Source organism: Belonocnema kinseyi, chromosome 7, assembly GCF_010883055.1.
Source record: "Belonocnema kinseyi isolate 2016_QV_RU_SX_M_011 chromosome 7, B_treatae_v1, whole genome shotgun sequence".
NCBI classification, from domain to species: domain Eukaryota; kingdom Metazoa; phylum Arthropoda; class Insecta; order Hymenoptera; family Cynipidae; genus Belonocnema; species Belonocnema kinseyi.
Window position 1 is genome coordinate 46,629,095 of NC_046663.1, and position 27,184 is coordinate 46,656,278.

The following is a 27,184-nucleotide window of genomic DNA, read 5'->3' on the forward strand; positions in this document are numbered from 1 at the left end:
CTAGTTTTTATAAACAACCATATTTTCAAATTAAAAGAAGACTGTTTTGGAGAAAAATCGTCTTGTTTGTTTTGTTGTTTTGGTAGAATTCAACTGTTTTTTATTAAAATTTTATCAGTTAAAGTTTCTTCTCTTTGGTTGAAAATTTGTCCTATTTTATTGTATCTAAAGAGTCATTTCTTTGGTTCAAAATAAACTGTTTTGATGATTACCAGTTTTTCTGGTTAAAAATTGATTTACAGAAAATTTAACTTGTTCATTTTTAGTTAAAAATTAACCATTTGGATGAAAATTCCTCTATTTTATTAAAAATTCGTCGCTTTTAGTTGAAAATCATTCTTGATGCTTAAAAATTAATTTTTTTTTAAATCATTTTTTGGTTGTCAGTTTAATTAATTTGAAATTTTTTTAATTCATCTCTTTCATTGAAAATTAAAAAATTGACTTTTTTAAAGATAATTATTCTTGAATTAAAATTCATTTGAATTTTGGTTAAAAAACTAATTTTCTTGGTTTCAGTTTGGTTCACAAATTGTTTTAGTTGCAAATTTATTTCTGCCGATTAAAATTGAACTATTTTATTGATTTTTAAAAATTAATTTTTTATATTTTCTCAGAAATATTATAATTTCAGGAGTTTTTGGAATTAATATTTTCAGTCTTTAGGACAGAATATCGTTTTGAAAAACCTCAAAATACTAAAATAATGTTCAGAAACTTTGCGAACTATCTGAAAATTACTAGAACCTGAATTAAATAAAGATTTTAAAATTCGTAAATCTCATCATTTTTCAGAAATCGCTAATATGATGTGTTTTTGTAATCTGCAAAATATGCATAATATTTTCAGTTTTTAAAGGACAAAATCTAATTTTTCTAAACCTCTAAAAACTGAAATAACTTTTTAAAGCTTTGCAAATCATCCCACAATATCCTTAAGAATACAAGAAACTTCACCCCAATTAACATTCACATTTAAAAAAATTAAGACTTTTTTAGCGATTAAAATGGCCAGACCCTGAAATAAATAATTATTTAAAAATTCTTAGATCTCAGTGTTTTTCAGAAATGACTAATATTAATTTTTTTCGTAATCTACATATTATCATTGATTTTTTTAAATATTGTGAGATTTCAATATATTCATTTTTTATCAGATTTCTTATAAAACTTAAAACTTAACTTAACTTAAAGTCTTAAATTTTTATAAATCTCTTGAAAAGCTTGGAAGTACCCTAAAATATTAAAAATCATTTGAAATCTCTTAAAATACATTGAAATTTTTTCAAGCCCTTGATTTTTTGTTTAATTGAAGCTTCTTGGAATTTTTTAAAATTATTTCATATCTTTGAAATCCTTTGAAATTTCTTAATTCGTGTGAGTAAATTCGTAGAAAGGCCATTTAAATATTATAAAACATTTCAAATACCCTAAAATATTTTTTAAACGGAAATATTTTGAAAATTATTAAATCACTGAAATCAATTGAAAATTGCTTGGGATATTTCTTTAATTGCCTGAAGTAGTTAAAATCCTTTTAAAGGTTTTGAAATTCCTTGGCACTCTTGAAATCTCTTGAAAAAAAATTCATTTTGACGATTTTAACAGTTCTTGAATAATTAGTGGAATTGTTGTGTTTTTCAATTATGATATTATTTATCTTACAATGCGTTCAAAATTTTTTTACCTTAAAACTTTTCCGTTTAAAATTTTTATTTCTAAGCTTACGTTTTTAATTTAAAGAATTTTTAAATGCTTTCTTAAAGACTTGAACAAATAAAAAATAAAAGCCTTTGATGTTGAAAATTTTGGATAAAAAGCATTTTTATTTAATAAATAATTTTTTAAAATTTATCTGTACTTTAAGTAATAAAAAATGAACAAAAGCAATTCGACAAAACGATTTAAATCAGTTTAAAATTTAAGAATTTTCAGATTTTAACGTTAAAACTTAAACGATTTCAATTTGAAAGTCTTAGTCATTAAACAAATGTGAACGTGTGACTGAAAGTTTATAAACTATTTTCAACTTAAAAATAATTCATAATAATATATTATTAATTAAAGGATGTTATTAAGTTTAAAATATTGTTTCAGTCTAAAATATTCAATTTTTAACCCATTGAATTTGAAATTTTTAATTAAAAAAAACATTAATTATTGAATATTTAGCAATATTAAAAATTATCATGCAAATCTTCTGATAACGTGGATTTATATTTTATATATTGAAAAATCTTAGTGCCTTCAATTTTATACGCGTAAATTATTGAGCATTTGAATACAATATTCTTTAATTAAAAACTTTTAAATTTTAATTTTAAAAGTTCAAAATTTAACAGTTCCACTTTGATTGCTTTCATTTAATGCTTAGTTTTCATTACCTGAAGTGGAAAATTTTGTAGCTTTAGTGTATCATTTTTTAAATTTCATTGACCGTGAAAAATGTTTGCGAACCGGAAAATGGCCGGGCATTTATTTCGTCGATTAAAATGACCATCCTGCTATAGAATTTAAGGATATTTTTGAAGATTTGAATGAATTTCAAATGATTCTAAAGATTTATAGGATATTTTTAAATTCCAGGAATTTTTCAGGAGCTTTAAAAACTTTCCATAATCTTGCAAGATTGGAAATATTTTAGGATATTTTAAAGGATTCGAAGGAAATTTCAAGAGATTTTAAACATTTTTAAGGAATTTTATAATATTTCAAATAACTTACAAGAATTGAGAATTCTAAAGATTTAAAGAGATTTTAAAATGTTTCTAGGTATTTCCAAAAATTTTAAAGAATTAAAAAGATTTTACGGTATTTAAAAAAAAAACAATTAAAGAAAACGGTTTTTCGCCATTTTTGAAATTACTACTACCCGCAAAATCATTCAAAATTTTTCTAGCTTATCACGCGTTGAACTATTTACTAAATTATAAAAATAAACATGTAAAAAATTAGGGTTTTCGTGAATATTTTTTCATTAAATGGGGATATTATGGATGAGTATTCTTTGGATAGTTTCAAGTAAACTTTTATCTTTACCTCAATCATTAATTCTCATGTTTAAATCTCACATTTAAAAAGAATGACAAATCATAATTTTTCGAGGTGCGGTGAAAGAACGAAAATTCCAGGATCGATTTTTTAGACACTAGTATTATCAATCGCCCACTACATGTGCGCAGTTTTTTGATTTGAGAGGAAAAATAATTTTTAATACAAAATAAAAATTTTGAATAATTATTTCTTTTTTTTTTCAAGATAATATTCTACCAAAAATGACAAATTTTCAAATCAAATTCTGAACTCTCAACGGAAAACGTAATAGTTGATATTTCAATCTGAAGAAATAATAATTAAAAATTAAAAATTAAAATCAAAAACAGTTGAATTCATAGAAAAAAAAGAATTTTCAACAATATAATTGAATCTTTATTCAAACAAATTTTTTTTCGAATCAAAAAAGTTGAATTTTCAACAAAATTGTTGAATTTTCTATCAGAAATGATTTTGCTTCAAGAAAGAAAGAAAAATTTAGAACATTTTTTTTTTAAATTATTCAAACTTTTTTAAAGTTTCTAAATATATTTTTAATGTTTCGAATTTTTTCGGAATCTTGAAAAAAAATTCTGCAAAATTAAAAAAAAATCGTAAAATATTCCAGATTCTTTTTTTGAAAATTTTGGAAATATTTTGGAATATTTCAAAAAAAATTTGAATATACAGGGAGAACAATTTCAAGAGATTAATTCACGAAAGCGCGTGATTTTAGAAGCTACAATTTTTTACGTGATTAAAAGTCTCAGACTCTGTGATGTCTCCGTGTAGTCTAGAAATAAATTTGGTAAAATAAGAAAATTATTAAAAATTTTCTCAGAAATATAATATCTTTTCGAAACTTCGGAAATCTTTCGTGATTTTTGAAAATTTTGCTGAATATTCTCTTCAAATTAATTTTTGAAGATAAAGAATCACTTTTAATACATATATTTTTTTCAAAGTTTCAGTGTATTTTGTAATTTTTTAAAACTTTTAAATGTGTTTTTTATTATTATTAAATCTTCGACATTCTTTTTCGTAATTTTAGGAAATCATTTGAAATTTGTTTAAATCTTTTTGTATATTTTCTTAAAATTAATTTGTCAAAATAAAAAATCAATTTACATTTTCCCTAAAATCTTAAGAACCCATTCAAAATTTCATTTCAAAATTCTGTAAAATCTAAATTTTGTTTAAAATGTCTTGAAATCATGTAAAATCATTTTTTTTTTGTTATTTTAAAAACTTTCATGTTTTAAAATAAATCCGAGAATAAAATCGAAATCATTTTTAGTTTTCATCATACAACATTGTTTAGAAAGAAGCATTCAGAAATAAATTGTATCATCAAACAAAATTACTTGAAAATTTGGAATTACTTTACAAAAAAGATCACACAAATTTTGAAAAAATTACACGAATTATTAACTTAAGGAATAGAATCCTTTTAACAGTTTTAAAATTGGGTGAAAACGTTAAAAAAATGATTGTTGTCTTCATTATTAACAGAGAGAAACAATAATTTACATTAAAAAATTTTTCTTAAAAAAATAAATTTTAAGAATTAAAATTCCAAATTTGGAAATTTCGATTTAAAAAGTGCTAGAAAATTCAAAAGAATAGATATTTAAGAACAATTAGTGCGAGATTTTTCATAATTTTGTCCCACCTATTTCTTTAGATAGGAAGACCTCTTAGACTACTAGTTCAAAGTTCGCGGGCGATTTCTGGAACCACGTGACTGAAAAACAGGCGAGCAGGCGCCATTGTTGCCAGTTCAGTACATTCAGTAGGCAAGGCAACATCGGGCCAGCGGGGCTGAAGTGTAAAAGAATACCATGAAACACACCCTATAATGTTTGTGTTTTTGAAAATTTCGTGATACAGTGATACACATTTTTCGTTCGGAAAAGCATGTAGCCTCAAGATGTGGACTACGACGAAAACAACTAAATATGGCGTCGGTGAGTGTCATTAGCGTTTCTTTCTTTTAGTGATTTCCTTTCAGAACTGTCAAACCACGAATGCGACGTTTGACTCATTTATTTCCGCTTGATTCGATTACGATTCGCATCGGACACCGGAATCGTCAGAGACATTTGCCAACTAAGATTCCACCTCTTGAGAATTTTATATTTTCCAAAGTTCATAGCCTGCTACGTCAACTTACAACTAACGTTGTAAACATGCGTGTGTGCGTAACGTATACAAAAGTCCATTCATGCATTGATCGCACATGAGTTATAAAGAAGGCTTGATTGCATTGTCGGACTAATTCACAATGAAAAATTGCAGGGTGATAAAGTAACCTGAGTCTCCTCCTGGTCATTTTCTTTCTTCATTTCAATTCAATCTTTCCGACTCGAAGAGGTTAGTTTATTAGGATTTGCGTGTCTCCAACTACCCCCCAGAGATTTTCTAATAGAGCCACAAACTATTAAAAAACACGCGGGTGCTTGATGGCATGAAAATTCCTCTTTTTTTCTAAATCAATTTAATCTTAAACGAACTTTTGTTGTTTTTGAAGAAACATTTTATTTCAAGTTCAGGCCACGGACTCGCCGCACTATTGACACTATTTTGCCACTATTGCGAAAAAATGACCAGGGTGGCCATCCACCCGGGAGAATTGGGAAAACCGGGAGAAAAATATTACACCGGGAGATAATTTTTAATGCTTAGAATAATTAAACTTTAAAGGTTCACAATATTTTGAACGTTTTAAATGGGAGTGGTTTCTTAATTGAAAGAAGTCACATCTTTTAGTAAAGGAAAATCTATCCAGTCGTTTTAAATGTCAGTTGATACTATATGATATGATCTTTTTAATAATTTTTTTAAAGTCCTTAAAGTTCCTATAATTTTAGTTTCTAATGTGCAATTCTAAAACAGTTTAATCTTTGCGGCCTTGAAACTAAATTTTTTTCTTAAATTAATTTTTGGAGTTTTCGAATTATAAAATGACACAATATTGTAGTTTCAAATTCAAAATTTCTGGACCATTTCGTTAAATTTAATAATTTTAGATGTCAATATAAAGCAGTTTCGAATTGAAAGTCTTAATATTGTACAATTAAAAAAAATAAAATCATTGCAATATTGTTTTGTATTTTTCATTTTTACTTTAAATTTTAAATAAAAGATATTAATGTTGTCTGATTTTTAGTTGAATATTTAAACAAATCATTTCAAATTGAAAAATATTTGATTCAAAAATTTCTAGAATGAATGGGATGAATTCTAATGGGAGATTTGAAATTAAAAAATTAAAAATTGGGTTTAAAATATTTAAAAAAAAGAAAATTAAACTATCTGAAGTTGATATATCAGTAAATAGTTACAATTTCAGAATTCTGAACTTTCATGATGAAAGCTAAATTTATCATTTTTCCTTTTCATAAATTTTAATTTTGCAATTAAAATCGAATTGGTTGAGTTTTGGAAAGTATAATTAGCAATTTAAAAACTATTAATTTTTAAGCGATTTAAATTTACTTCAAATAATTGAAATTTTCCAGGGTTTGAGTATAAAAGAAGATTTAATGTCACTATTCTTGGTGATTAGTTTTTTTTAAATTTTTAATTAAGCTCATATTCGTTTAAGGTTTGACTTTGCGGGGTAGAAATATTTTCATTTTTAATGTTCCCTATTTAAAATTACCATTTATTCTTAAAGTTTTTTTTTTAGAATGTAATCCATTTTTAATTTTAGAAAATTTGGTTTAAACAGCTGTAATGTTAAATTATAATTTTCTTATATAATAGCAATTTGAAATTTTAGAATTCCAGAAGCTTTGCCTTTGAAATATTCAATTTAGTTTTCAATATTATATTTTTAATTATTTTGAATTTGAAATTATTCAAATCGAAAAGTTTCCAATCTTTAATTGTGTATCTTTGAACGCTTTTAATTATAAAGAATATAATTTAAATTCCTCTGAATTTTAATTTTTTAAATTCAGACGCTTGACATTCGAAGTTATTCATTACTGTTTCAAAAATATTAAAAATCTTATATTAAGGATCAATTCTTACAATTTTCCTTTTTAAATTTTCTACAATTTTCCCATTTTCCTCGCAAATTCTTTGCTTTTCCTTGAAAAATATTTTTAAACTTCTTCGCTAATCACAGTGTACCAGATATCAATTGCTGATTAAGGACCGTACATAAATTGCATAAATGTTTTTTTTTCCTGAAATTTTGAACCTCAGACAGTTCTGAAAAGTATTTAAAATAAGCAACATGTACAGATCGTACTCAATTATTTAAATGGAAATTTTTACGTTGAAAAAGTTATTTGTATAGTTCATATACTTATGGAATGAGCATACAATTTTATGCAAATAGTTAGTCGGATAATAACTTTTTTTCTTGAAAATTCATATTTTCGGGTTGAAAGACTATTTTGTTGAAAATCGTTTTCTTGGTATGAAAATTACACTTTTTTCCTGTATTGACTGAAAAATCTTTCTATATAAAAAGATCGTTTTTTTGTTTTTTGTATGAAAAACATCTCTTTCTGTAGAAATTTTCTCTCTTGGTTAAAGAGGCAACTGCTTTATTGAAAACTAATCTTTTTTGATCGAGCTCTTTTAACTATTGTGTTGGAAATTCGCCTTCTTTAGTTAAGTTCAACTGTTTTGTGTTGCAAATTAAAATATTTTTTGGTTGAAATATCAATCATTGCATTTTTCGTTTAAAATTTAGGTCATTTTTATCGAAAAACCTTGTTTTTTTTATTTGAAAATTTAATTATGAATTCAATTGAAAATTCGTTTTTAATTAGCTATAAATTAATTTTTAACCTAAAATAGAACCTGTATTTTTTTGAGGGTTCAAAATTATATTATTAAAAGTGAATTTAATTATTCCATTTTAGGTTCGAAAATTATCTTTTTTAGTTGAAAATTCGTCTTTTTTGTTAGAAAATTAATCTTCTTGGTTGAAAATTTATTGTTTTGATGTTGAAGATTTCTTATTTTAGTTAATAAATCATCTTTTAGTATAAAATTAATTTGATTGTTTTTTTGTTTTGTTGTATATTTATTTCTTTCCTTGAAAATTCAAATAAAACACCTTAAGTTAAATTGCATTAGGTATAAATTGTATTCATATAAAAAAGACGAATTTTCAATATAATTTTAACCGCAATAGATTATTTTTAAATCAGGCAGTTGCATTTTTACCCGAAAAATGTAAAATATATGCAAAAAGAAATTAATTTTCAAACCATGAAAGTGAATGTTCAACAAGATAGTTGAATTTTCAATTTAAACAAATTTTCTATCCAAGAAAAAAAGTTCAATTAGCGTGTTGCATTTTATACCAAAAAGACGAATTTTCAACGAAATATAATAATTTTCAACTAAAGCAGATAAATTTTGAACCCTAAATGGAATAATTATATTTACGTTTAAAAAAAAAAAAATTTCAACGAAATAGTTAAATTCTTAACTAAAGAAGATTCACTTGAAAGAAACACGGCGTAGTTAAATTATAAATTAAAAAATTAACTTAAAGAAAGAATTTTTAACCAAATAATTAAATTTTAAACCAAATGATAAAATGTTCAACTAACTAAAACAGGTGAATTCTTAACCAAACATTTAACAGTAGACTTTTCAATCGAAAAGAATGAGATTTTAACTAAAAGTAGTTGAACTTTCTCATTGGGTTCTATAATTTGACCTTGCATTTAATTGAAAAAGGATAAATTCTGTGAAGCCTATGATAGATAAATATTATGAGTTTTGATAATTTAGACTAAAGAATAACATTTTAAATAAACATGAAAGTTCGTTTTTTATACGTCAAAAATATATGACATATTGACACTATTTTTAAAAATTTGTGACACTACACAATTTCGATCTCCAATGGGAATCCGAGGCCTGCGAGTTCTTGGTAAAACTATTTTAAAGTTTTTCATGGTGTGTGTTAGCCCTTACAAGAAATTGCGTCAAATATTTCTGTCACGCGAAGTGAAAAAGGGTTTTTAAGTAAAAAGGAATTTTCTTGTCATTTCAGCAATGAATGTTAGCTAAGTTTCAAAGTATATAGAGGGGACTGGATTGGAACGAGAGCAACCAATTACGGAACGGACATACGGGGAAAGAATTTATGCCTCCTATTGGCGAGAAATTTCGAGGCCTTTGGCGTTGACGTTAGAAACTGAATGAAGAAAAAATGTAGCTTAATGAGTCTGAAACCAATATGCCAGACATTCTTTATGGTTTACAGGCCTCTAAACATCTCATAGAAAGTAAAGAAATTTTATAGTTTTGAACGACAGTGAATTCGAGAGCTATGTTTTTTATTGAAAAAATAGGAAAGCAAATCTTTAAAAAATCACAAAGTATCTTTAAACATTAATAACTAATTGACGCTGGAAAATTTTCAGATTATAAGAAGTTACTTTTTTTTCTACATTAGTAATTTAAATTTTAGAGTTATTTAAAATATCCTTAATTATAAACAATTTTCAAAAAGTATGTATTTTTTAAAAAAGGAAAGATGAGAATGAACTCGGCAGCTACTTATATTTTCATAATCTTCCAACGGATATTGGTTGAGAAATATTCAAAGTACCTTTTTGATTTTGTAAAGATTTTTCTTAATATTTTTTCAATAAAAAATAATGCTCTAAAGTTCATTTTCATTACAAACTGTCAAATTTCCTTACTTTTTTGAGATTTTTATGTCTATAACCTTGAAAAAAAACATTAATTTCAGGTTCATCAACGTACAACAATTTGATCTTCAAAATGATGATTCATTCATTGAGCTGCCATTTTTTCTTCGCTCAATTTTTTAACGACAAAGCCAGAGGACTCGAATTTCCTCGCCGATTAGTAATTTCTCTTGCCCTCTTTCAATATTTTGTAGTTTCATGGTATTTGTTTGACGATGACAGAAATAATAATAATTTAATTTAATTACTAACTTATATTTTTTTATTTGTGTTATTTTACCATTTTATTCGTTGAAAATGTTATTGTTTTCATTAAAATTCAACAATTTTATTAAAATCATTCTATTTGGTTTAAAAATTCATCTCGTATCGTAGAAATTTAATCTGTTTTTGTTAAAAATGCATCTTTTTGAGTTGAAAATTTAATTATTTTGGTAAAGAGTTAACTACTTCGTTGAAAAATAAGTTTTTTGTTGAAGATTAATATTTTTGCTTTGGAAATTCAACTGTTTCGTAGTAATTTTGTTTTGTTTTCATGGAAATCCGACTTTTCGAATGTTTTTTTTTTCAACTTACTTACTTTTTTACTGAAAATTTATCTTCTTTAGTTAAATATTGAAATATTTAGCTGAAAATTGTTTTTTTTTTTTTTTTTTTTTTTTTTTTTTTTTTTGGTAGAATATGAATTTTTTCGGTGAAAAATTCTTCTTTTTGGTTGAAAATTCTTTTCTGTTATTGAAAATTTGTCTATTTTATTTGAAAATTGATCTTTTTGAATTAGAACTGCTTGGTTATAGAAATAATTGGACAACGTTAATTTCATTGGTTAGAAATTAACTATTATGTTGAAAATTAACTTTTTTGTTAAACATTCATATATTCGATTCGAAAAGTCTACTTTTTTTATAGAAAATTTGTCTTTTTGTTGTTCAACTCTGAGTATAAATTATTGAATGGTTTCCAAAATTGAACTGTCGTCCGAGTATTAAAATTTGAACGATTAGAAGATTCATAATTAAAAACTTTTATTCCATTTCAGAGATTCTATTCAAATATTGTTTCAGTCAAAAAACTCCATTTTGAACCATTTTCCAGTTTTTTTAAATGTGTTACTTAAATGTTCAAAACTATTCAATTTGAAACTGAATTATTTGAAACATAAAGGTTTGAATTGTTAAAATTTCAAAGTACGAAACTTTCACTTTGAATGGTTCCATTTTAACATTTTTTAATTTGTAAGTTAATTTTGAATATTGGTGTATTTATCAGTAACAATTGAACAATTGTCAATTTTAAACGACTTAAAGTTTAAATCATTTAACTCCTAATTTAAAAACTGTTCGTTTAAAACAACATTTTTAATCATTTAATTTGTCATTTTTCTTGCTTAAAAATGCTTAAAATTATATACATTTTCAAACAAAAAATTTTCAACTGTTCGATAAATTTATATGGCCTTAAAAGTTTAAAATTCAAAATTGTTCACTTTTAGGGCTTCAGTTTCGAGTTCAGTTTTGAAAGATTCAAATTTAACCATTTTTAGCTTTAATAGTTTGAATTTTTTAAGTTCAATGATCGTGAAAAATTTTGCTTGAAATTTTAATATTTACATTCCAATTAACTATAGTTTAGTACCTGTAGGAAAATGTCTATCGCAAGGTAGTAATGGGTATTTTTGGACAGAGAGGACATTTCATCTAAAAGACATTTAAATTTTTAAATCCAGTGTAATGCTTAAGAGAGTCAGTAGCTCTCAATTAGGGAGCTTTGTGAGAGAGTTGAAAGACCGGATACTGCAAAAACTTGACCGACAGTACGCGTGTTAGCACTGCTAAATACTATGATGACTCTATTTTTTTTATCAAAGCTTTATATGTGAAACTGTTTTAATGTTGCTAGATGCAGGCGGATGAACATAATTTAAAAAGCAGAAGAACTATAATTTTATTCCAAACACACTAAGAGAATTAAATTCCCCTTTTTTTCTTGTTTTCGAAAAATACTCTCAAAAAGTTTATAAGTTGTTATCCACTATTACATTAGAACAATAAAAAAATATATAATAGTTTTGAAAAGAAGTATTAGGAAGTGAAAATTTTTGTATTGAAATGTACATAGTTAAATAATTAAAAATGGAATATTCCATGAGTTGATCAACTGAAATTTAAATATTTTAACTTAAAAAATGTGTAGCTTAACGTTAAAATTTGATCCACTTGAATTTTAAATCTTTATAGGAATATTGAACAGTCTCAAACTTTTATTTTTAAATCTTAAAAGCGATTTCAGGCGATTTAAAACTAAAATATGTTTTCGCTGAGTCAACACAAAGAAAATATTTTTGAAGCCTAAAATATTGTAGGTGCTTAAACTATTAATGTTTATTATTATTATTGTTTTTTAATTATTAATTATAGTAAGGCCGAAATGACCAATCTTGAAAAGAAATATGTAATTCTACTTACAAGTATGACGATTTTAAATATATAAAAATTGTTTATTCGTTACATTTTTTTGTATAACTCTTTTAAACATTCGCGAATAAATTTCCAACCTAAGTATATCTATTTTTTAACTCAATTTTTCAATGGGCAGAAATAATTAAAATTATTTAAGAATGTAACATTTCTTTATGAAAAGATTGTGTCTTCTTTTCTGCATGTAAAAATTAATGTTTAATCTTAAGGTCGGCCTTTTTATTTCTCCGTGTGAATAGATTTCCATCGACCTAAGTACATCCGATTAAAAAAAATTATTTAATGGGCAGAAATGATTAAAAAATCTGTTAAGTTTATTTAAAAATGTAAAATTTCTTATGAAAAGATTATTTCTTGTTTTCTACATGTAAAATTTAATATTACATCTTTTCCATATTTTTTTTCCTTTTTCGTGGAAAATACTGTATTTTCACTTTTCTGGAAAAAATGCATTTATAGTAAATGATGTGTGGCTAAATTATTGTACCCATTATTGCGCGTGGATAAAGTATGAGTATTATCTGAGGCTTGGTGTATCTACATCAATCTCAGACGGAAATGAGTGCACTGGAAGTCATCTTTTTATTTCAATTGAGAACACTTTCATATTATAGAGGCATGGTGAAAAAGTAGATGTAATTGAAGCAAAAAACATTATTCTTTAATTTCAGCTTGAAATTTTTTTGCATTTTAAAACTTCTCTTTTCTACTTTTTTAAGAAACTTCCCATTTTTATTGTTTTTTTCCCTCAAATTCGAACGGAATTAATCGAACCCAATAAGAAAATCCAACTATTTTTGGTTAAAAGTCTGCTGTTATATTTTTGTTCACAATTCATCTCTTTTGGCTACAAATTCTAAAGATTCTTTTTTTTATCGAAAATTCAACCTTTTTCTGGACGTTCGTCTTTGGATAGGAAATTTATCTTTTTTTGGTAGAAAAGTATAATTTTTCTCGATTGAAAATTCATCTTTCTTTGTTGAAAGTTCAACGGCTTTTTCAAAAAATTTCTTTTTGGCTTAAACATTTGTCAAATAATATAATTCTATTTCTTAGTCTCCTTTTTTGGTTAAAAAGTCTACTATAATATTTTTGGTTCAGAATTCATGTTTTTTTATTAAAAACTCCACAATTTGGTTTCAGATTTATTTATTTTATTCAACCTTCGTCTTTCGTGTTTGAAAATAAATTTTTGTTTTTCGAAATTCATCTTTTAGGAGTTAAAATCCATTTTTTGGTTAATGATTCATCTCTGATTTAAAATTTAATTGTTTAGTTAAAAATTCATTTTTTTGCTGGATTCAACTGTTTTTGATTTAAAATTAAGTTTTCCTTTTTGGTTGAAATATCAAATATTATAATTTTCGTTAAAAGTTCGTCATTTTTTGTTACAAATTTAACTACTTACTTGAAAGTTAAACTACTTTTTAAAAATTCATATTTTTTTAGTTACAAATGCAAATGTTTGACTGAATGTTTTGCTAAATTCAACTGTTAATGATTACAAATTGAAATGTTGTTCAATTGAAATATCAAGTATTATCATTTTTGTTGGAAATTGTTTCTTTTTAGTTGAAGATTGATCTCTTCGGTTGAAAATTTAACAATTATATTGAAATATCGTTTGTTTCTTGGTTGAAGAGGAATTTTTAAAACTATTTGGTGGAAAATTCATGTATTTTTTTTTGAAAACTCGTATTTTTTGGTGAAAAATTCAACTACGTAGTTGAAAATTCTTCTTTTTTTTTTGTTTCAAAATTCCTTTTATTACTGGAATATTTAACTACTTGAAATTGTTGAAAATTCTTATTTTTTGTGTAAGTACAACTGATTTTGATTAAAAATAAAAATATTTTTGATATAAATATTATCGATTATATTTGTCTTATTAAAAATTCTTCTTTTTGGTTAAAAATGCAAATTTTTGACTAATTTTTGACTGTTTTGTCGAAAATTTGTCATTTTTGGTTGACTGTTTTTAATTATAAATTATAATTTCTTTAAATTGTAATATAAACTGTAATATTTTTTGTTGAGAATTAATATTTTTTTCGTTTGTTTTTTGCTGGAAGATAAATTGTTTTTTCTGAAAATTAAACTATGCGGTGGAAAATTAATATATTTTGTTGAAAATTCGCGCCTCTTTGTTGAATTCAGGTGACTTAAAAAATTTAAATTGCAATATTTGTTGGGTCGAAAATTCATCTTTTTCATAGAAAATTAATGTTTCTTAAATAAAATTAGACTTTTTTTTTGTTGAAAACTTAACTTTTCCTGTTGAAAATTCGATTGTTTTCTATAAAATTAAACTTTTTGCCCAGAAATTCAATAATTTGATTAAAAGGAGGGCTTGAATTGATTTTTTGTTGAAAATTTATCTCTTTTGATAAAGATGTTTTTTTTTTTTATAAAAACTCAAATATTTGGTTGAGAATGCAGTATATTTCGATTTGAAATCTTAGTAATTTGAGCGGTTCATACTGAATTAAATATGGTACGTACATTAGTTTTATTTAAAAAAGCTTATTTCCCTATTATTCCCATATTTCCATTAAAAAAATGATCCCCTTTCTCCTACTTTAAGATCATTTTGGTCTATAAGGTCTACATTTTTAATTCATTGAGTTCAGTCAAATCAAATTTGCATTATCTTGAATTACTATAATTCTTCAACTGTTTTTTGCCGTTTTATTGATTTCGTATGATTGTATAGGATACGTTTAGTCAGACCTATTAAAGTTTAAACCGCCCCTTCAATATGCATTAAGGTTCCTCGTCTAGAGTATTTTTATATACAAATGTCATATCACAGATGTGGAGACCCTACGAACTCTCACCCAAGCCCAAGTTCCCCTTCGCGAATGTGTTTTATACTGAAAGGGAAGATATTGATTTAATTCTCGGGGAAAAGCTGGGAAAGCCTTGAGGCTCCGTGCACAATTGTAGGTCTAAAATTCGCGATGATGGTTAGCATGACCTCCCAGGGTGGTCTCTTTGGGATATTTTTAATTTGAACGGTAGTTCTACATTATACAGGACTACCACTGCAGTCATTTTTTCAAGTTATTTTTCAGTCACTTGAAGGTATTTGCGCCAAAAATTAGTCATGTCTTATGAAAGAAAGACCAATTTTTTGTTATGAAAAAAGATTAAAACTTACAAAAAATAGTTGTTTTAACGATAGTTTTTGTAATTAAATTTGTTTTTCCTGAACTTCTTACCAATTTTAAAAGAATGGTTGGATTTTAGTAAATTGCGGCTTTTTTAGGGAACATTTTTTTCTACAACTCTGACGTTTCCAATTTTGAAAATAAACAAATAATCTTAAAATATAGTTATTTAAAAAAAATGTGTGTGGAAAACATTGTTTTAATGGTTACAAGCATAGAGAAAAGTTCAAAGATTTTGTTTTCAAAAATTCCAAAGAATTTTAAGATTCATTTATTTGCTATGATCGATATATAAAATGAGCTTAGTCATTTATTTAATTCTGTAAACTTGAAGTTCCGTGAGTAAAAAATATTTCTCAATTATTTATCCGTTTGGTTGCAAAGTCTACTACTATATTTTTGCTTGAAAATTCATCTTTCTTGGGTATAAATTTAATTATTTTATTAAAAATTCATAATTTTGAGTCGAAAGTTCAATTGTTGATTTTCTGCATATAAAAAATTAATCTTTTTCGGTAGAAAAGTAATTTTTCTTTTTTTTAAATGAACTTTTATCTTGAAAATTCAACTACCTTCTATAAAATTCGTCTTTTTGGTTTAAAAATGCAAATATTTGACTGAAAATACAACTGTTGTTGGCTGCGGTTCAATATTTTTGTTCGGAATTTCAAGCATTTGTTTAAAAATTCAATTATTCTGTTAAAAATACAATTTTTCCGTTGAAAATTCGTCGTTTAAAAAAAAAATTAATCATTTTTATTCTTTGAAAATTTAGCTATTTGATTAATTATTTATCATACTTGTTTCTGAATGAAATTTTTTGATGCAAATTTATAATTTGGGAAATAAAAATTGATTTTTCAGTTAAAAATGCAACGGTTTTGTTGACAATTAATAATCTGTTTTAGTTGATCGTTCAACTTTTTTAACATTATTTCTTTTGGTTGAAGATTCATCATTTTATTTGGAAGTTTATCTCTTTAATTGAAAATTGAACTATTTTTTAAAATATTCTTGTTTGTGTGCAAATTAGTTTTTTTTTTTTTTATTATTGACCATTTATTTTTTTAACTGTAAATTTAAACCTTCACTTTTTGATGGAAAATGTATTGTTTTTTTGGTAGAATCTTCAACTATTTGTTTGAAAAGTCATGTATTTTATTAAAAAGTCTTTTTTTTCGAAGAAAATTTATTTTGTTTGAAAAATAAAGGTTTTGATAAAAATCCACCTATTTTATTGAAAATTCATCTCTTGTTAGAACTTCAATTTTTTTTATTCGGAAATGTTGAAATATTACATTTTCTTTCGGGAATGAATCTTTTTTGGTTGAAAATTCATCTCTATATGAAAATATATAACTAGTTTGTTGAAAAATCTTTTTTTTTAATCAACGGTTTTGTACTAAAAAATAGATATTCACCTATGAATGGGCAGTAGTGTAATTGCATTATTGGTTTTTGCATGCAAAATATAATTTTTCACTTCTTATGGGGTAATCTAAGGTTGAAAATTAGCTAATTTTTTGTATTTAAACATTTTTTAAAGTGGAGAAAGAATTATATTAAAACTCTGTATTATTGGTACTACTGAAAATTTAAAATTAATAATTCAAAAATCAAATGTCAAACAAAAGGACTAATTTTCAATTAAAATAGTTGAATTCTCAACCAAAAATGATTGATCTCTTTTTTTTAATCTCTTTAAAAGCGCAGATTTTTTTTACTTTCTTATAAATTAAAAGGAAATTTAACTTTATAAACAACTGGTTTAATTTGGCAATTTTTTAAACATTTTTTTATATTAAAATAATATATAATTTTATCTATTCTTTTAATTACAAGCCAATAAATGAAATGTGTAATAGAATCGAAATTTGTGATTGGATGTTGACATTGCAGGTCTTTTTTTGTGCGAACACTTTGTGTGAACTTTTAGTCAGTTTTTAGTTTAAATTCGTCACTCTTTCCACTGTTTTCAAGCACATTAGTTTGTGGCAGCATATAGAAAAATAGTCATCACACAGAAAAGAAAATTTAAATCATTTGTAATCTTACTTTGAGAACTGCAGAAAATTAAGTACCTATTACGTATTAAGAGATAAATCTTATTTTAAAAGCAATTCTTTAAGTGAAACTTTATCATTTACAGAACTTTAAACTGAAATGAGCGTAATTAGGTGATTCACAAACTAGAAATGCTGATCTTGCCAATGATTCATAAGTTATAAAATATATATTTAGATGTGCATTTTCCAGATGATTCATGATTTATAGAATAAAAAGTGTTAGATGACGAACTTTGAACGTTTTTCCGAATCCAATAAAATTTGTGTTATTAAGACCGGGGCTGTGATCCAGTATAAATAGCCTTATATTTTCGTACGATTAGATGGTTTACTAACTATATAATAAATTTAGGGTTAACATTCTTTCCCCTATTCCTTGAAAAAAATGTTCTATTGAAAACTAGAATATGCTACCGCGAGTAGTGAATTTTTTTTCTATCATACAGAATTATCTATTATAAATGATTAAATTTTTTTAAATTGGACTAATTTCAAACTAGACGATTTAGGATTTAAATAAAACTTTAAAGGTAAAATAGGTTTTCATTGAATCTATACAAATTAAGTATTTTTGAAATCAACTATAATAAAATACGATGGTCTGTCTGTCCACGTTAAAGATTTTTTAGTTTAAATTTGAATAGCGATTGCCATTATGTTAGACACATTATGATATAAATTATTGTTTGGTTAGATAAAAATTTAAACAAGAATTGCAAGATTTAGATCTGATCTTAATGACCTTTTTGGATTAAACAAAAATTTAATAAGTTCTAGAATTTAAACAATTTTCAAAAACTAAAACAACAGCAGAAAACAGTTTTTAACCATTAGGAAAATTTAAGCGCAGTCTTTCACAGATGTTTTTTTTTAATTATACATTTCATGTAATATTTAATTAATGTAAAGATTTATATAAATTTAAACAAAACTCCTTCTCTTCCTTTTTTAAAAATGAAAAACCCTAAACTTTTCTTTGAGACAAAATAAAACCAAAAAATAGTTTTATTTATATTTAAACTTTTAAAAATTAACACAATTGTTTATTTATTATTCTTTTATCCCCCGGGGATTAATTTCAAAATATTCATAGTTAAATTTTTTCATTTTACTTCCTTCAATTACCATTTTTTGAATAGATACTGTATTTAATCTTTTAGACAATGTCAAATAATATGCGTTTGACATTAAATAATTTTGATTTTGTAATATTAAACCATTTTTAGATGTTTTGAATTCAGAAATTAATTAATTTAATGGGGGGGGGGGGTGAATTGAGAAATCTTATGTAAGTTTTTTTCAATTTTAAAAGGTTTAAACATTTTAATTTTTGAACTGGGATCATATATTTGATTAAATATTTTGTGTACAAAAATTCAGTTTGTTTAGCACATCATTTATTATAGAAAAAATTTGAATTGCGTTAGGATGTGTTTTTTTCAGAAAATTCGTCTCTTTCACTTTAAAATTTTAATATTTCTGATGACATTTTTTTCTTTATTCGTTGAAAATTCCTCCTGGGTTGAAAATTCATCTTTTTTAGAATAAATTTATCCTTTTTTGGTTAAAAATGCAAATGTTTGGTAGAAAATGATTCTTTTTTGGTTGAGCATTCAACTACTTAGTTAAGATTTCGTTTTTTTTCTGCTGAAAGTTATTTTTTTTATTGAAAATGCAGTCAGTCAATTTTTGGTTGAAAATTTATGTTTTTTAGTTGAAAATTTATGTATTTTTTTGAAAATATTACTTTTATTGTATAAAATTAAATTAATGTAATTATTAATGGATTTCATTTTTTAAATATAACGGATTTAAAATAAAAATTTAAAAAATATTGCTATATTTAAAATGTAACAATATGTGAATAGCAATATTTATGGAAACAGTTAAGATCTCCAGATGCGTAAATTGTATTGGCACACATGAAAATTACAAAAGTATAATAATTTCTTAAATTATTTAACACGTTTCAACAATCTGTAGAACTCTAATACTTAAAAATTGGAAAATATGTTTTTTTTTTAGATAGTTTATGTGTTTAATATAAGAAAATAAAAATCCAGGGACGTGTTTGATAGAAATTTTATTTATTTTCATGAAATTCAAAATGTTTTCTACATATTTTAATTGGTTCTCACGATCTTAACAGTTTCAAGGGATTTTAAGGACATACTGAAATTTCAAAGGAGTTTTAAGGTTTCAAGTTACTTTAAAACATTCTAAAGAATTTTAAGAGATTTTGTTTAAAAACATTTCAGAACTCTTCATGTTAAAAAAGGATTGTTACGGATTTATAAATACAGTATGTTTTTAAATTTAGTGCATAGATTTAATTTATATCTAAGGTACTGCAAATTACTTCTGCTTTATTTTAATGGATTTTCTCGATTTTAAGAAATTTTAACGAATTTCGATCGATTCTTAGGGGGGAAAATATGTTTTATTTCAAGGGTTGTTAACAATTTCGAAGGAGCTTTAACCTTTAGAGGACGGGAAAATTTCCATTCAAATCGAGTTTTCATTTGACCAAAAATTTATGCATAATTTCAACAGAAAACTCATTTCAATTCCCCGACCTTCCAGGTGGTCGATATATAGACCACCCCTGTCCGCAACGTAAAGGCCAATAAAAAAAAACTTTTTATGATATTTCAGCGTTATAGTTTGGTATGCACATGTTTTTTAAGGCGCTTAGTAAGAAAACGATAGTGCAAAAAATCCTGAACGCAGACGTGACCTTGAAAATCGAAATTTCAAGTTCAAGTGATCTATTTATTTGTTGCTATTTTAGCGTCAAAGTTGGTACATGCATATTTTTATGTGCCTAGTACTAAAAAAATAGTGGCAAAAATCTTGACATCATTCTTGACCTCAGAATGACGATTTTTTTCCTACCAAAAGTGCAATGAACTCTAGCTACTTGGATATCATATGTGCGCTAACAAATATTTTCGTACTGAGCGCATCTAGATAAATGTATAAACCGAGTTTTTAGTACAAAAAAAAATGGTTTTTGACCTTGTAATGGCGATTATCAAGGTCAAAAAGTCTCCAGGATGTTTCTCACTATTTTCCCCTCATTCAACGCACCAAATTTTGCCCGAAAACATCTCTAAAGGTTAAGACTTCCGATTATTATGAAAGATTCTAAGAGATTTTTTTAAATTTGTAGAAATCTCAAAGTTTAAAAATGGGTAATTATGCATTTTTAAATATTTTGATTTTAATATTACAAAATAAAAATCCAGGGACGTGAACATGCGGTTCGCGCGCTTCTATTTAGTGCTAGTATAAAATGTTTTAGGCGCTCAAACTTGAACTATTTTTAATTTGAGCTCGGAAGCATTAAAGAGTGTTGTTTCCAATTTACATTCAAAGCATTAATTATAGCTAAGGTTGAAATAATACGTTTTGAAAATAAATATTTATTTATCTTATAAGTATCATGATTTAATTATTAATAAAGGAATTTATAGAAGAGGAACTATTTAACCATTTTTATGTTTCCTCGAGCTGTAATATTTCGCCATGGATGGATTTTCAATAATCAAAGTATATCCAATTTAAAAAATAAATTCTGTAATGTTAGTAATCAATAAAAAGTAATTTAAGATTATTTAAAAACTATACAAACTTTTATAATAGGATTGTTTTTGTTTCTTTTCTAATTGTAGAACAAAATTTAATATTTTCTCTATTTTTCTCCTTTTATTATTATTATGATACCATTAAGCCAAATCCCTTTTGGGTGAGCTTCTCACTCGGTTCTAGCCTCGTCATTCTTCCGGGGATCAAGCAATTCATATAAGAAAAGTGAGAAAGGGAAGTGTAGGATGGTATAAAGGAAGAAATATAAATTTTAGATCAATTTAAAATTCTCGTGTAGCTTATTTAAGTAGCATTTTCGTTCCGCAGCACCGTTCCGACACAGATCTCTCATCAGTCTCTTTAGTAATCATCCCAGGTGAAGAGCTTTCACTGTGTACTGGAAAAATTACCCTATTTCGCTTTTTTGAGCTCTTTTTGCAGTTCGATCCCTCTAAATTAAAAAATTGGGAAACGTAAATGGGGTAATATCTGAGGTTTAAGATAAAATATCAGAATTATAAGTTCAGAACTTTGAAAGGATTATGTTTCGTCGGCTCGCTTGTGGCACTTGTTGAACATGTGGTAGGACATAGAGCCGAATGTCGAGGCAGGATGTTGAGTAGCGAGACTAGCTTACATGTGAATTTATGTGTCTGTGCATTGAGATTTGTAGGAGGATGAAACAAGGGTTACAATACTCATCGAGATGCATCTCGCGTCAGCTTGCCGACCGGAAGTCACTGACGCGTCTAGTAACGACTGAATTTTGGAACTTGTTGATATCAAGATTAGGGTGGTCCAAACCAGCTCAAAATGATTAAGACTTGTTGGTAGAAGCGCTGAAAACTTTTCCTGTGGCATTACGAAAAAAGTTTTAAAGAAATTTCTCATTATTGGACAAGTCGATTTCAAATTTTAATAATCGCAGGGGGGGGGGAATAAATTTTGTCGAAATTGTTCATTTATGTTGTTGGCCTTACGTTCAGGTAAATCGAAAACAATTAAATTGCTTCTAACAATCTTTTTGTACGAAAAAAACCCTTTAAACCATATTTTATGTATGAGAAATAATTTTAGGAAATTAATTTTCTGTTATCATGAGGAATTATATCTGTGGAAGTAAAATGTTATTCCCTTGAATAATTATTTAATTATGATTTTGAATCTAATCGTTATAGTTCAAGAATCGATAAAAATGTGTGATAAATTTTCTGTTATTATTAGGAATTATTTATATAAAAGTAAAAAAAAAACATACATTTTTAGTTAAATAATTATTATAATATTCTTTAAAAAAATGTCAGCGAAGAACATTTGATGAAAATATGTACACTTTTGCAACAAATTTTCGTTTTTACGTCTTTGAGTCTTTGATTTTTAAATTAAAACTTACTGGATTTCTTGTTATCATTCAAAATTATTTCTGTGAAAGTAAAAAATCTGTCTTCAATCAGATTGTAGTAGAAATGATCAAAAACATTGTAGCTGAAAATAATTCTTCAAGTGTTCCTCAAACATTGTATTGTGACATATTTTAGTTAAAATATAAATATTATGGTTATAGCAAAACGCAACCAAGTTATAATTTACACTGCAGTGAAATTACCAAATTAGAAAATTGTAGTTAAAGAATTATTTTTTTAAATTCTTTCAGCGAGTATATTTAATGACAATTTATTTTTTTATTTTATAGTATTTGGATAAAAATATTTTTTTATGTATAAAGTTCATAAAAGTAATTAACCGTAGACGAAACAAATAAATGAAAACCTTTTTCTTCGAAATGTAATATTTCAAAAAATTACAAAATTTGCACTTTTGTTAATTTGTACATAAAGTTACAAAAAAAAAAATATTATTCTTTTATGTTATTCTTAATAACCAAAGGAAATACGTACATATTGTCATGTTTCAATGAAATTTTTTCTATTTTTTAAGGATCCTGAAACATAAGCCATTTGCATTAAGATCCGTAAAAATCTGTATATACAGGATACGTAAAAAATGAAAAATAATTTGTTTGAAACTTAAAAATATGTATGTGTTTCATTAGTTTATTGAAAATTCTGTCAAAAATTGAAAATATTTTTCGTGGCAACTTTAGATACAAATTAACAGATGTGCATATTTCGTCATTAAAAAAAATTTATTTCGAAGAAAAAATTTGATTATTTTATTTCCATTTGAAGTTATTCGCTTCCATAAACTTTCTCTAAACAAAAAATTATTTTTTTTACGGTTCTTGTGAAAAAGTGGTTCAATTTTTCATCTGTTGAATATTATATTTCGGTGAAAAAAATATTTTTTTTGTTTTTTCCACCTAAGGTTATTCACATCCATAAACTCCCCTCTCACCTCTAAATAAAATTTAAAGAATTTTCAATCGACTTGCCCAATAGTGAGAAATTTTATGTATTTATTTATTTTTTATTTGTAATGCCATGAAAATACAAAGGTCGAATCGAACGACTGTTTTTATTTTTGTTTTCGATTGTTTCAATTTTAAACGCAATGAAACTTTTAAAATTGAAAATCAAAACTAAAAAGCAATTTTATGACTCTAATTGAGAACAAAAAATAGAATATTTTCTAATTAAAACTTTATGCTTACAAATTTTTTCATTAATAGCGTTTAGAATTGAACTTTTTCTAATTTCGTGAATACGTATTGAAAGTTTATTTTTTTTCAAATTGTAAGTCTTAACAGTTGGACATTTTCAAATTGAAAATATTAAAAATCGATTAACTTTAAATTCAATTACGGTCTTCACACCCTTTCCCCTATTCCCCTTTTTGAAAGAATTTCTCTTTTTTCCCTATTTTCAACAAATTTTCCTTTTTTCTTATTTTTTCCGCGTGAATCCGAAGTAAATGAATGGAACCCATTAAGAAAATCCAACTATTTTGGTTGAAAGTTCATTCTTTTTATTTAAAAATTCGACTGTTTGGCTGAAAATTTAATTATTTTCTTGAAAGTCCATCCTTTTTTTTTTATTAAAAATTTAACTGTTTTGTTGAACGTTCGCCTTTTTAGATAGCAAATTCATACATTTTGATTAAAAGTTCCTCTTTTACGGTTATATGGTCATACTTGAAAATCTATTATGAATTGTTCGAACAATGGGTGTCGTGTTCGTCCAAATTTTATCAAACAAAATTAGTCATCAAGAAAAAAAAATAATTTTCCACGAAACAGTTCAGTTTTTTACCAAACAGTTGAATTTTATGTGAAATTGTAGAATTTTCAATCCAAAAAGGCAAATTTTCTATAAAACAGTTGAATAATTCACCCGAGAATATGAATTTTCAAAAAAAAATTTCATTTATAATAATTCAATTCAATTTTAAACGAAATAGTGAAATTTTTAGTTAAAAAATTTAATTTTGAACAAAAAAAAAACAACTTATTTTTAACTATAATTATGAATCTTCTACCAAGAAAAAGGAACTTTTAAGAAAGTTCATGGTTGAAAATGAAATATGAATTGTTTGAACAATGGGTGTCGTGTTTGTCCAAATTTTATAAAGCAAAATTAGTTATGAAGAAAAAAACAAACTAATTTTCCACAAAACAGTTCAGTTTTTTACCAAACAGTTGAATTTTATATGAACTTGTAGAATTTTCAATCCAAAAAGGCAAGTTTTCTATAAAACAGTTGAATAATTAACCCGAGAATATGAATTTTCAAGAAAAAATTACATTTATAATAATTCAGTTCAATTTTCAACGAAATAGTTACATTTTTAGTTTAAAAAAATTAACTTTTAACAAAAAAATTACTATTTTGTAACTATAATTATGAATCTTCTATCAAGAACAATGATCTTTTAAGAAAGTAGTTCAACTTTCGACCAAGAAATTGAATTTTCAACGAAAAATCTAATAGTTGATTTAAAAAAAAAAAATAAAATAAAAATTATATCAAAAATTCAAAATAGTTGGATTTAACTAACAAAATTTTTGAATCCTTAACTAAAACCGATCAATTTTCTACCAAAACGTTGTATTTTCAACAAAAAATTGATTTTCTACAAAAAATGCGAATTTTCAAAATAATAAATTAATTTACAACCAAATAGTTGAATCTTTGACCAAATTGTTGAATTTTCTGGTCAAAAATACAAATTTTCTACAAAACAGTTGAATTTTCAACAAAAAAGTTCATTGTTAACCGAATCCATTTATCTTTTGATCAGATAGTTGCATTCTGAACCAAAAAAAATGGAATTTCAACGGAAAAAGATCCATCATAACAAAATGATATCCTCGGTATATCCCTAGGATATCTCGGCAGGATATGAAGAAATCCTGAAAAATTTCCAAAAAATCCAATATTTCTGAAAAGCATATTAATTTAAATATTTAGAATGCCTGAAAATATAAAGATTCACAAACATCCGTTTGACAAAAAACCACTTTATATAAATCTCGAATATTCGGTTTCTCTCAAAATCCTATCTCAGTATTATTATCAAAAAGTTATTATCGTGAATAATTTTCATAACCAATAATTGCTGCGCAGTTTAGGGATCGCACTTTAACGGTAAAATCAGTTTTTATGATAAAAAACAAACTATTATGTACCGCGTTGATTTGCATAGTATAAATGAGAATAGATTATAATCTGGAACGAACATTCGAGAAATTGTTAACTTTTGTTAAAGTGTCACTTATGATTATGTTAAGTGGCACGACAGTTTTCGCACACTAATATCCATGATGGAATTTACCCGGAAATGACTTTATAGGGGACTTTACTAACAGGTGCCGGTTTTGACTTGAAGTTTCCTATGTAAAATGCTTGGGGAAAAATCACTTTTTTGATTTTTTTGAATAATTTTTGAGGGTTTGAAAAAATGTGATGGAAAAGTATGGTGGTCTGTTGAGAATTATCCAACGAAGAATTTCATGTATCAAACCTGTGGGTTTGACAATTGACACCCCTAACACACTCCCACGAGTACCTGAAAACTATCCTTAAAATAAAAAATATCAATTCTTCATGAAATCAACATTTTGAGCACTGGATTCTGTTTTTTTTTTACTTAAAATGATTAATATTGGTCTAGTGAAATATTTATTATCATTGGTTAAGTAATTTTCAATTATTTAAACAACTGGAGTTTGTAAAATATTTTTTTTTCTAAATTTATTATTTTCTCCTTAAAATTATTACTATTAGTCTAGTGGAATGTTCAATAACATTGGTTCATTAATGTTTAATTGTTTAAACAAATGGAATTTATTTAAATAATTTTTTTAAATTCATTTTTCCATAGAAAAGATTACTATCGGTCTAGTGCAATATTGATTAACATTAGTTCATTCATTTTCAATTTTTTAAACGAATGGAATTTTGTTTAAATAATTTCGATTTTTTTAAAATAAGAATTATTACTGTGGGTCTAGTGGAATAATCATAAGTAATGATTAATTACTGATTAATAATTAGTTTAATAATATTTAATTTATTAGTAATATTTAAGTAATCATTTTTATTTTAAAAAATTAAATTAAATTAATCGAACAATGTTGATAAATATTCCACTGAAGAAATATTAATAATTTGTAATAAAAAAGAATTCAAACAAATTCCATTTGTTTAAACAATTGAAAATTAATTAAATAATGTCATTAAATATTCCACTAGACCAATAGTAATAATTTTTAACGAAAAAAAACTAATTTTCGAAAAAAATTGTTTGAACAAATTTCATTTTTTTGAATAATAAAAAATCATGAACTAATGTTAATAAATCTCCCACTAGACTATTAGTAATAATTTTTAGGGAAAAAAAATTTTCTAGGAAAAAAATTATTCAAACAAATTTCATTTGTTTAAATAATCAGAAATTAATTGAGAAATTAATTGAGCGCGTCTAGAGCGCGCGACTATCGGTTCTCGCGCTTCGCTCTCGATGTTGTATTTATCTCGCGCTTCGCGCTCGGTCTTTATATTTTCGCACATTCTTGCGCAAACATTTTAAAATTAAGACTCAAAACATTCACCACTGTAATTTTATAATTGTGAATTCTCTTTCGTTAAAAAAGCTACACTCGAAAACTCCAGCGCTGACGTTAACTAAAATCATCACTACTCCTAAACTATTAATTATTTTGATCTAAAACTTTTCAAAAAACTTTATCATAGTTT

General features: G+C 25.3%; 1 protein-coding gene across 3 annotated transcripts in view; it reads left to right on the top strand.

Moving 5' to 3' along the window:
* The first annotated feature begins 4,817 nt into the window (after positions 1-4,817).
* The window catches only part of LOC117177106 (dedicator of cytokinesis protein 3), a 128,001-nt gene continuing 105,634 nt past the window's right edge, over positions 4,818-27,184 (top strand). For all 3 annotated transcript variants that reach the window (XR_004467664.1, XM_033367596.1, XM_033367597.1), the window contains exon 1: positions 4,818-5,000. Coding sequence is in view for 2 of the 3 variants with exons in the window: in XM_033367596.1 (XP_033223487.1) it covers positions 4,964-5,000 (37 nt within the window). In the remaining variant the exon portion in view is untranslated. The remainder of the gene's footprint in view (positions 5,001-27,184) is intronic.